The following is a 12,785-nucleotide window of genomic DNA, read 5'->3' as shown; positions in this document are numbered from 1 at the left end:
TCTGGAGTGGGAATAGTAATTTTTACCCCTTCGCTATCAAATGTTTTATTTAATAATATATTTTATATTTTAATTATATGTATGTATTATTGTTGTTATATAAAGTAATGTGTTAAATATATGTATATGTACACATTTATTAAGTTTATAATGAAAAAGTGTAGTTAATTTGTTTTCAATAGTCAAAAAATAAAAGTAATGTAATGTATTTTGTTAATAGTACTTATATTTATTTAATATTGAATGTAATTTTAATTAATTTAAAAAGTCGATATTTTTTACATCGATATTTATTACAACGATATTTTTGAGTCGATATTTATGTACTTACCTGTTTAGGTATAGGGTGTCGATATTTTTGTAAACTATATTTTTACAACTATATTTTTGTCAACTATATTTTTGTAATCGATATTTCAACACCCTACCAAGTTGTTTCAACTATTTATGGAGCTGAGGGCAATCAGAGGTTAATGTGGTTAACCAGTTTTAGCCTGTGGCTTTACATTACTGTTGAACCCAAAATTGAGCACCAAATACACCCCCTTAGCACCTCACTCTCAAGGTATTGGATCTGAGCAGTCTATGGGTGAGTTGGGGATGTGATGTACGAAAGAACAATCAATAACAATCACTGTCAAGTAGTGCTTTTATTTTTAAGCAAAAATATACTTTAGACTATGTAGTTTTGAATTGTATGTTGTGATTACAGGGCAACAACAATGCACACAGTATCCCTGGCAAGTAATCACTGCGTGAGGGAATATGTCCACTCTCATCTAGAATGTATCTATTGGTAATGGTACGTTTCGAAAACAGTAAATGTAGGCAAGAATATAATGCCCCTGGGTGGAGTGGTGAGTTGCATTATACTGATACCACATGAGGCTCACAGTTATCCCTATCAAAGATTGATCGGGGCTACTTGTTTAGAAAGGAAAATATGTCCCAACATCTGGTATTCTCCACACAGCGTCTCACTCATGAAATAAACTAAAGGTATGAGACAAGTGAGTGGAACCTGCTTCTGTTTACTGGGGTGGGGGCGGTTGGGCTATGTCGTACTTGCTGGTGTGTGACTGTGCATGACATATGCGGCAAAGCCTTGCTGATTCTGGACTGGCCTAGCTCTGCCCAATATGCTGCTATCTATTGTCTCTGCTGCAATACATAGACAGATGCCTATAGTTGGGGGGGGGAGGTGGGTTGCCAATCAGAGATGGGTAAACTCCTTCTTAAGGTATTCCTCTGCCGCAAATGCAACCCCACCATCCAAACAAAATAAAGAGCCTACCCTGTGTCACACTATTGAACCAAAAAGGAGAGGTTACTGTGGATTGCAGTTGCGATTTCTATGTAGCACCAAACCTTCATGGGTGTTTTTCCCAGTCTCTGGGTGTAAATGTCATTGCAATTATTCTTAGCGCTACATTATCTTGGGCAATTTTTGTTCAGAACTGTACTTTATAGTTCATGATGGACTCCACAGACTGCTTTTGAGTAGTCATTCAGGCACTGGGTGTGGGAAGAGGTCCAGTGCTCTTATGCCAGCACAGCTTCAGCAAGCCCATATTGTCACTCTACGACACACTGGAGAGAGATCCAGGGTCACAAGGCCTCACTACATGCCTGTCAGTGCAGATCTTTCAATGGACTTCAGCAGGTCAAATTAATTCTTCCTGCACAGCTCCTCCAGGCACACCTCTTTTAGGCCACTTGGCCTTTGTACAAAGACAACGACCCTACTCCTTCTCAGCAGTAATTAGACTCCTTTCCTCAAAGTGGTGTCAATGCAGTTCTTCCCAGCAGGTTGTAGATCTTCCATATCCCTGTCAATGGGGAGTTAGCAATTGGCAACCCCAACCTAGAGGAAAGTGAATTTCCCAGGCCCCATTGTACAATGAGAAATCTGACACATTTGGCTGGTGGTTTCTGACCAATATGTATAGCAGGTTTGCAAAGTTGGCATATTGGGGGCTGGTTTAATCCCGATCCTGACTTTTTATATTGCTTCCAGAATGGGTAAACCATAGGCTGTCTTCTACTGTCAGCATGAAGGTGGAGGAAGCCCAAACCAAAATGAATATAAGAGAGAGAGGCTTACCACTGTGCTACCAATTAACCTGTTGTGTGGGGGTGACACCTCTAGGTCTGACTTGAACAGGAATGAGACAAGGTCCCTCTTTCTCATGGTCTCCACACCCTAGGGCCTCTCCCACTCCCATACAGCAGAATGCTTCATGTACGCCTTGGAGAAGTCCTGCAATTCACATTGATGTCTGGCAAGATATCTCAAACCTCCTCCTACTCTATTACTCATACATAAGAGATTCAAAATTAGATTTCTGTGTTTCAACAGCTGAGCACAGCACACAAGCTCCATGCTGATCCTACTACACATAATAAGGAAAGCATATATACCACATCCATATTACATGTGGATGAAGCATAGGACCAAGTTGCAGGACAGTGACAAGCCACAGATTTCAACAGAGACCAACAGGTAGCTCACTATGCACAGGCAATAAATAAGTTGACTGTGCTGCATGCACAATTCTATGCAGACTTCACTCAGTCCTCAGCACAGTACATGAGGGTGTGCATAGTGTGTCCCTCTAGAACACAGAGACAAGCTGTCGGTCACATCTCATGTAACAGTGTTCCCGGTGCATACAAACATAATTATTGTGCATGCTGAGGTCAAAAACCAATAAAACATCTAGATGCTTGCTATGGGGAACTTGAAATAGAGGTGAATGCTTTTGGGAGCCACGCAGGAGACCTTTTTTCCCTAACATATATCATTAGCATGTTACAGCCTTTTCAACACAGAACTGCCCGCTATCTTTAAAAAGGAATAGTAACTGGGTACACAGATGCTCTTGTAAGAAACGTAAGACAACTGTTAAAGTTCATTACATAAGGGAGGGGGCACTAGAGAGTCCGCAGCAAGATGACTGTCGCTTAGCGAGGCTCTGCCAGACGACTGCGCAATCCACAATTTATCTGAGGTTCCAGGGTGCCAGCCATCACACACTTGGCCTGCTGATATGCCTTTATTGGCAATGCAGTTAGAGATGCCACTAGTGAGGTGGAGATGACAACGGGAGCTGAGTAAACATCAAAATATCAGCCGCAACCTACAGTGTGGCTTGGCGGGCTATGGCGGACTCCTCACCTACACCTAAGATGACCTTGGGGAGACTGTGGGCCCTGCTCTCCCTGAGTCTGAGCTGCCGGTGATCTAGAGCCATGCACCTTGTTACCTTGGTACTGCCCTCTGAGAGTCACTCCCTGATGGATCCTTCACTGACCCACTGCAGCTCCACGTCCGTCCCGCTCTTGTATTTTACATTTCCCCCATTTAACCAATAAAATCTTTTTTTTTCCAATAAAGTAACTTGTTCAAGTTCTACCACAAACCAGAGTCAGGAACCTTATGCATGGCCTAACAATTCTTGCACTACTCGGCCCAAGTTGCCATGTGATGCACCATCTACAGTGTGGTGTGGAGCTACAACAAACCCAACCAGAGTCCCAGGCCTTAAAATATGTCTGCCACCCTGCCAGCGCAGGATTGAAGCATCACAGTAGCTGATGGGCAACCTAACATAGCTTGTGCCTTGCTGTTGGCCCTCACATCACCCTATTCACCCAGCCACTTCCTAGCTGAGCTCAATTCAGCCATCGTAAGCAGCTGCTTTGGGTGAGGGCGGGCAAACACTGCAACAGGCCTCAATAAAACAAAACAATGACAGGCCTCATTTAGCTTTAGTGCACAGTAATAAGGGATTAGTAAAATGGATCCCAGGGCTGCAAGCTACTTACAGAGAGTTGGTTAGCTACTGGTGTTCCCTTATATGAATGTATCTGCTTATAACAGGAGGCATAGTTCAAAGTTCAATGGCATATACTTGAAAAAAGACAGCTCCTTCCCATACCTTGAAAAGTGTAATATGCTGTTGTGGGACATTGTGAAGTTGTTAGAATAGTCGTCTTCTGAAGTGGAGATTGCTGTCTGCTTGAACAGAGAAAAATGGTCCATCCATGGGTTTTTACTTGTATGTAGGCATTATGAGGCAAGGAGCCATTTTTGAGTGTAGAGTTCAGGGGGCATATTACCAAGCAATAGCAATAATTATCGCTATTGCTTGGTTAGAGATAAACATTTACCGCTGAGCTGCGGCGATTTTTATCGCAGATAAACCTTGGTATTACCAAGGTTTATCGCAAATGCGATCAAAAACGGCACGCAATGCATGAATATCGCTGAAACGTCAGCGATATTCATGCATTACCGAGCTAATGCTCTTAGCCATGTTGTCCACCTCTCATTGGATAACATGGCTAAGAACTGCTCAGGGCAGGTGTTAGCTTTTGGAGGTATTCGCGCTTAGCGCGAATATCTCCAAAAGTTGGTAATAGGAGATAGCGATGTTAGCGACTGTTTCCAGTCGCTAACATCTTGGCACGCTCACTTTGCATGTCATTAGTGATAAATATCACTGACATGCAAAGTGGGGCCCAAGATGGTCGCTATCTCCTACTAGCTGTCGCTAACTGGTGTTAGTGACAGCTAGGTAATAGGGAGATAATTTTATCTCCGCTTTCTTGGCTTTTAGAACCAAAAAAGCGGAGATATACCCCCTTGATAATATGCCCCCAGGTTCTTAATAGAACTTATAATAAGCTGCATGCCATGTATTGAGTCGAATCTGCATTATTCCTTTGTCAGGCTACTAATGCTACTGGAAACTCTGGCATTTATTTTTACTTAAAGGTTAACCCAGATAGAAGCTTCTTTAATAACATGAAATGTAACTGTGGCCTACCTGAACTGATACCAAGCAGGGCCGGCTCCTTTGTAATGGCGGAGGAGTGTCGCCCGACTGGTCTCAGTCAAAGAAAAATAAAATGATAATGAAACACTATCATTTTAATTGTTTGTGACTGGCTCTAAAATGCGTGCAGAGCGGGGCCAGGCCATAACAGGCAGCTGGTGGGCACTTAGAAGTGCGCATGTATGTTTGGCCGGCTGTCCTTGGGCTGCCAAGCAAACATGCACACTTCTATTTCTCCAACCCAGCTGTTTTCACAGCTGGGTTGGAGAAAAGCCACAGGCTACGCAGAAGTGTCTGAGCAGCCGAGCCGGCCACTCAGAGACCAATCCTGGTCCTGCTCTTCCAACATGAGAGCAGCACCAGGATTGGCTGAGCAGCCTCTGCCTTCCCAGAGGCGGCTGTCAGTGTCGGAGGCTGCGGCAAAAGGTAAATTTTGAAAAAAAATATTATTTGTTCTTCCCCATCCAACTCTGTCCCCTGCCCCTCCCCAGCACCTTCATGTTGTGTCAGCCACCACTAATACCAAGGCATAGATGTGAAAGGGATGAGATGTTTTCTTGCAGCCATGTTCAAGAGCTTGTACCTGCCAATTTATTTTTGTCCCAGGTTTGACATTTGGCCAAACATGTTACTCCGTACATAACTTCATATCCTTGTGCCTGAATTTGTACATGTGTAAAGTGAGATGGGTACATATAGGTAATGTAAATTATTTGAAATGCACTGCTGTTTTATTTATCAGTTTCTCAACAGTTTATTACACAATTTACTTTAGCAGTCATTTCCCTTTTTGTGATCTAATGTAACACATTGCTACTGCATGTTTGGTAAAAGTCTATTGGCTACATATATTTGTTAGGACTAGTAGATGTATGTCTTGGTCACTGTTGATAACATAGATATCACAGCATTATATATTCATTCCACAGCTGCAGTAGTGCAGAAAATGGTCGCTCTTGGCAATCTGAAGTTGCATAATGACAAATTGAAGGGTTTGGAAAAATTTGCTGAAATCGTTTCAGAGACTATGCACTACATAATGACTTGGCTGCAGTTATCATATGCAATGTGTGCTCCTTGATGTACATACGTTGCCATTCCAAAATTTGTAAATTATGCATAATTTGTACACTGATGCATACGTTGGTCATTTTAGATTTTGACGGTTGTCTGGTATGTGAAAGTAGTAAAGGTGTCTTAGTGCCACATGTTTTGCTATTGTACCTGATTGGTTGACAAGATGGCCTTCCGTAGATGCGTACATTAGGAGGTAATGGAAAGTTATCAGTTATTTCATTTTTAAGCTATCTACTATACATGAAGTCTGTACTCAGTAAATGTTAGGCTCCTAGAGCAGTGTTGAGTGCAAAAAAGGGCATTTCCAAATTGTAGATGACTAGATGACGTCTATCTATAGCTAAGTGAACTCTTGGTTGGTCTAATTAGCCTCTACTGAGATAGTTAGGTTAAGTATGAAAGATCAATTGCTTTGTTTGAATTTGAACCTGGCAAATGCTTCACAAACTATGACTTGTACGGGTGTATAGTTTAGTTGTTTGATATGTGGGTGTGTCCTGCATTGTCTATTGCATGGTTAAGAAAAATTAGGGTAAAGTGTTTTTAAACAGGAATTTATTATACGTTGTGCTTATCTGTACAGATCTTTTTGCCTATATATATATATATAGAGAGAGAGAGATTAATTAAAATATCTCAATAAAAATTCTGTATGAATCTGAGTCTGCTGGTGTGTCCATAGGTCTAGAGAATTTAGGGCAACAATTTTGTAAGAACGTTCTGACCACCACATTGGTCTCAATATTTGCTCTATCAGAATTCAAGGACCCCTGAAGTTACCTGATCTCTTCTTGGAAAAGCAAATATTTACACGTGATTTTTTTGTGGGTTCTTGTCGTTTTCTTATGGCCAAATTTGGCTTTTATTATTGCAAAGAAAGTATTGTATCATGCCAATTGTTGACCATTAAACAGGATTTCTCGTTAGAGTTGCAATATTAACCAGTAAATTGTATTTTTCTAGTGGCACCAAAATTCGAAGTGGCAGTGAAAACACCAATTGTCTACATTGTGGACAAACAAGAAAATTTAACTGGTCAAATAACTGCAAAGTAAGTAAATCGAGGAATACATTTTCAAACGGGACTGCAACTGCAACAATGTCCAGTTGTATTTTAAGAGAATATCTCAGTCACATTTAAATAAAGAAACCTTTGTTCGTGGTCTGGCCTATTGCTTCAGAAAGTCACTAATTTTTATTAGTAATTAGTAACAACATTGATTTCAGAAACATGTTTCCATCTTCTAACGTTCTATCCCTATTTAATGCATCCTAAATCAGTCTGAGTGAATCAGTCTGACCACATAAGGGAGAAGAGAAATGGAGTGGTGGGAACAACGATGAAGGGAACACAACCACTGCCAGAATATTGGACAGAATCTAATAGTAATCTTTTTGCCAAGTCTTGCTTGAGTTTTGTGAAACGAATCATCAGTTGGGTGCTCAATATTCGATAAAGGTGACACCCGTTTATTGGCACTGTGTTGTGCATGATGGAGTTTTGAACATTCATTGACAAACCACATCACTGAACAATGTTTGGAGGCACAGTCTTTGACTGCTTCAAATCATGGGTACACTGAGGCATATAAACATTAGTCGATGAAGAACCAAGTTTAATTTAATTACATTTGAAGTTGACACCCAATGGGTGCAGTTCCTAATACTAGTCGTTATTTAATTGGAACAGATAGGGGATGTTGTGGAAGGGAAGACCCCTACATGAACATGCAGAAGGCGCTTCATAGTTTCTAAGGGAGAGCGAGACATGGAAAATTGGGACGGGAAATTACCACTTTGCTGAAATTAAGTTATTGTTTTTAAACACCATCCCCCAGATTCATCATTGTCCCGTTTTGCAAGTTCTTAATAGCGATTATTAAGGAATCGCTATTAAGGAATTGCAAAACGGGATTCATGTAGAAATCGCAATTTTATTTGCGATTCCTACAGCTTCCTTATTTGCGATTAGCAAATTGCTAATCGCAAATAAGAAATGACTCCCCATTCATTCCCTAAGGCCTAAAGGCTAATCGCAAATAAGGATGCAATGTAGACTGATGTTGCGCACACACATGTCCAAAGGATATGTGTGTGTGTAACATACAACTTAGAAAAATGTTTTCGCTATTTACCACGAAGTCAGACTTTGCGGTAAATAGCGGCCAAAAATAGCGAATTTGCAATTTAAAAATGGTTAATGAATTGCATTTAAGGAATCTCAAATAGAGATTCCTTAAATGCAATTCCTCGCAATTTAGCGATTTCGCAATTAGCGATTTTTCATTTGGGATGATGAATCCAAATGCAAAAATTGCGCTTGCAAAGGGCCAGATTCTCAGAATCTGGCCCTTTGCGAGCCCATTTTTCAATGATCAATCTGGCTGCATGTCTTATACTCCTTCTGGCAGAATGAATATTTGCTAATCTTGCCAAAGCCTCACCTTAATGGCAAACATTGGGCCAGACTACTGGGAGACAATACTCTAAAAATGTCACAACCCCAAGTACAATATGTGCTCTTCACTTCCATGAATTTTGAAGTGGGAAATGGAGGGTTCTATTCCATTTGGTTGCATGCAGATTGTTCAGGTATCCTGATGAAATGTCGATGCAAACATCCAATGAAATATCAATAATTTCTCGCAGAATTTCCATGGATGCTGTTGTAATTTCCCTTGGCTCCCTCACACACAACAGTATATCATCTGCACAGATTTCTGCCATATGGTCTGTTCCACATTCTCAACCATAGTCTTCCTATTTCTTCTTTTGTAGTAATGTCTGCCGTTCTACAGGCAAAGCAAATATGCTGGTATTATTAACATGTGTATGTTTGGTTTTCCCATGCCTCCAAGACAAGGTAAGCTGTGTGGATGCTGGCCACTGGCCTGTGCTATATAAGGCCTATCCATCCAACTACCTCCGCACTTAGATTAATCTTATCTGCTGTTTGAAAGAGGCCCTCTCAGGGCATGTAGCTGACTGCCATTCCAGTGTCAAATGAAACTTCTTTTGGAGAACGCTCCAGTCTTTTACTCAGTTCATTATATGGAATGAGCTTCTTGGATTTCTTTTGAGGAGTTGTGGCCTAGTATAAAATCTAGTTTGATTCTTATGCATCACTCCAGAGGGGAACCTTGGGGTGCATTGGCTGTTTAGCGCAATATTTTCGGATCGAAGTTAAGACAGGGACCTATGTGAAGAGTGGTTTCACTTGGTTGTAGATTTTGCCTGATTTGAGAACGATACTATCGTTACTTCAGTTTTGTTGTTTGAGTGAGTGGTACTTGATAATAGCCATGAAATATGTGGTTAGTTTTGGAGTTGTTTATGATATTTTTATTCCATAATTGTTGTCATGTAGTTTTTGCTTTTATGCCCTTTTACAGGCAATTCATTCTTCATGTTGCCTTTCCATATATGCATAATAGTCACATGCACTTAGATCAAGTATTTATTTGCTCTGACCCGCTGTGTTGCTATTTCTGGGTCTGGTATTACTCTGTTTTAATTTGTTTATTGTCTTCCCCAGCAGTTGATGGGCTTTTCATTCAGCTAATCATACACACTGTGTCGCTCTGTGTGTCCCACCCTAAAGAGCCTTCCTCTGTAGTTCTGCTTCCTGTACTACTGGAGTTCCCTTTGAAATAGACGGTGATGGTATTTTCTAGTGCATCCTTGAATGCAGAATCTGGTAATGCCCCTGTTGTAAGACCCTTTAGTAATATTACTTTTATTTTAGTATCCCATCCAAGCATGTTCCATAGAATCTATACATGACTACAGTTTTGCTGCGTAAATGGAACCTGTACGTTTCAAAAGGGTACCTGATATATTCATATGATGGTGGATCTGACTTAATCTATAGGATTTCTGAGCCCAAAGTAGGACAGGATGACTGACAGCACGCCACAGACCAGTCACTGGCATGGTCGATAACATTGCTCCGCACACAGTTCATCGATATTTATAGAACAGCTCAGAAATACAACAAACAAAAAAGGTACAATTTTAAACACGGCCCATCATCGGATATGTACACTCCGCCCCTGCTCCCAAGCTGGCTAGTTAACCTCGAAAAGTGAGCTTCTTATAAACAGCCAGTGCTGAACAAACTAAAGGTCATCACTCATGTGGCAAAATGACGCTCACTACAGCTAGGGAGACTGATGGATGAACTATTGTATCCTCCAACGACACTACGTTTTTCGTCACTAAAGAACAGATGAGTAGAGGGGTGTGGGATTTGTTCGAGAGTTTGGAATCCCAGCATTGAAATGTATTCAGCACATTTAATTAATATTCTTTTTGTGTGTAACCCCAGGATCAGAATGCCCACTTACAGTCGACTTCGGTGCACGAAATAACTGCATCCCTGCGTGTCTTCTATATCATGGACGGATTTGTGTGTTTTGCATGGTTTGTGCTTGTGCCATACATTTTAATGACGCTGGCATTGGGAAGGTGTCGGTGCTAATGATAACGTGGAACTGTCTTTAGCAATATTAGTGCAACTCCAGTTTCTTGCTCAAGTTGGTACTTTGTTTAAAAAGTATGACGTGCAAAAATATTTCCATGTTGAGAAAAGGTGGAATTAAGTCGTATATCAAAGCAGTTTGTGCATACACGCCTTTTATGTGGTGCTGTCTTTCTTGTGTATTTGGGTAACAAATGATCTCATTCTAAAGCTTTTGAACAATTTGTAACATGCTGAATGACACCGTGATATTGTTTCCAACCCTCAATTCAGTGTCTCCAATTCTAGGTTGTTTATCTTGATGTCAGATCTGATATTTGTGACTGCTTTTAGGTGGTAGAAGGTTATGTTACAAAGTTGGTTAAACCTACGTCGTATGTATTACATGCAAATTATGATCAGAATTTAAATCTATTTTACACCTTTGTAGGTACAGATATGGAGAACCTGTGACTGGAAATGTTACTCTGACATTTTTATCAGGATGGCTGTATGACACATCATCAATCAATAAAACCTTTGAGGTAAAGCTGGTCATAGGAACACATACTTTATCTCATCTACAATTATTTACAACTTAAATTCTGTTTGTCAATTATACAACTGAGACCATTTTCAAAACACACCGTGGGGCTCCACTCGTATGTAAAGCAATACATGAACTGCTCTAACTTTTCCATCTCCTCCACACTGTATGAGAAAGAGCATTCCCTTGTTCATACACTCTGTTTCAGATTGCAGCGGAGTCCTATCTAATAGCCCGGCACTATTTTGTTCATAAAGGGGCTCCAACAAAGTCATTATCCAAGGCAGTGGGATGTCATTATCATTCTAATAGTCCTAAAGCTCTCCAGCGTGGTGGAAGCAAAATATTCAGGGGGGCTCTGTCCATTCCCATCTAGCCATTGCCTGAAGTATGTCCGGTTTGAGACAAGGAGCATCACCTCCGGAGCCATTGGTATCAAATATCCCAAGATCTTCCAGATCATAGTAGACCTACCCTACTCAGAAGGGTCGGATCACCAGGCATTGCCACGACACATTCGAAGAGTCCTCTGTGGTGCTGCATCCCATCAAAAATCTGGGACTTACAAACAACAGGGATATCCCAAGAGGGCAATGTAATACCAATCAAACCACAATTTCTAGTGAATTCCCCTGCCTTCCACAAACGTGGACGAGGAATGTATATCTATGCCGAATCTGTCACGCCTCTTATGTTAAATCTGCTTGTTCATTATTTGTTCTCACTCCTTATTGCGTCTCCAACCCTGTGGTGCCTCATGCATAACCAATACCTGATAGATATTGCAAAACCACAGCTGCAACCTAGGAAACTTAGGAAAAAGTGTCTCAAAGTTTGTCTTTTCCCTATATCTGCTTTCCGGAGGCTGTGGTGAGTGATCCAGTTCCTAATCTTTGGGTAACCCAGTAATTTCCCCTCAGTGAGATGATATTGTTTTGCATCGGTCAAAGTTTTAGGGGGATCAGTGATATGTCAGATATCATCCTGAATCTCCCAATCCTCCAACACTGAAACCCCTGACCCTGTGGTGAAGGCAAAAAATACCCATTAAAGTGCAATATATGTCGTAAATTCATTGGCTAGCATAAATCTATCCCAGACCCGCAGGGTGGTACTGACAGGATTCCTCAAGTGTATACTTCTTTTCAATCCAAACCAAGTCGCTGAAGGGCCTACATACTATTGCGTGGTCTATGTGAAACCAATTCTTCCCTGATTATGCCTTTGATCGCGCTATTGTTATTCTCAGGTGGGCTGCAGCATAGAAATGGGAAACATGGGCATGCCCAATCTGCCTTCAGCTCAGGCCTATAACTTAGGGTCTGGGTTTTTAAAAAATAGTATAGACCTCGGCAGCAAGCTTTGTTATGAATTGTTAAAAACAAATTTAACAAAGAAGATTACTAGGGGAAGCTAGGTCTCTTATGCTATTACAGTCTTCAGCTGCACAAAGGGATTTTTGAAGTTTTATTAGATGGCTCTAGTTTCATATTTTTCTAAATTTCTTGATCGATTATTTACATTAATAATATGTTCTTGTTTAGCACTCTATGTACAATATGATTTTGTTTATTAGGAGCAGAGTGTAAATTTACTATGATGTGAGGGATATTCGAATTGAGATTATCATAGTCTTAATGTCCTGTTTCTTACAGTTACAGCCGCGAAAAAGCGAATGTTACAAAACTCCTTTGGGTTGCTTTTTTAATGCTTCACATCAATATAATTGCGTGTATCAAACAACTTTAAGGATATCAAACTTGTTGAAGAATTACATTGGGAGATACAAATAAGATTTTGTGAACATTGTATTAAGAATGTACATTAGAAGCTACCCTCCTCATACGTTTCTGTGAATGGG

At 40.7% G+C, this 12,785-nt stretch overlaps 1 protein-coding gene across 1 annotated transcript in view; it reads left to right on the top strand.

Annotated features, from left to right (window-relative positions):
- LOC144762795 (CD109 antigen-like) overlaps positions 1-12,785 on the top strand; it is a 628,126-nt gene that overhangs the window by 322,018 nt on the left and 293,323 nt on the right. The window contains exons 7-8 of the mRNA XM_078648065.1: positions 6,882-6,969; positions 10,829-10,922. Of these exons, the coding sequence (XP_078504191.1) occupies positions 6,882-6,969; positions 10,829-10,922 (182 nt within the window). The remainder of the gene's footprint in view (positions 1-6,881; positions 6,970-10,828; positions 10,923-12,785) is intronic.

This window comes from Lissotriton helveticus, chromosome 6 (assembly GCF_964261635.1).
Source record: "Lissotriton helveticus chromosome 6, aLisHel1.1, whole genome shotgun sequence".
Classification (NCBI taxonomy): Eukaryota; Metazoa; Chordata; class Amphibia; order Caudata; family Salamandridae; genus Lissotriton; species Lissotriton helveticus.
The sequence above is the reverse complement of the archived record's forward strand: the minus strand, read 5'-3'. Positions and strand labels throughout refer to the sequence as shown.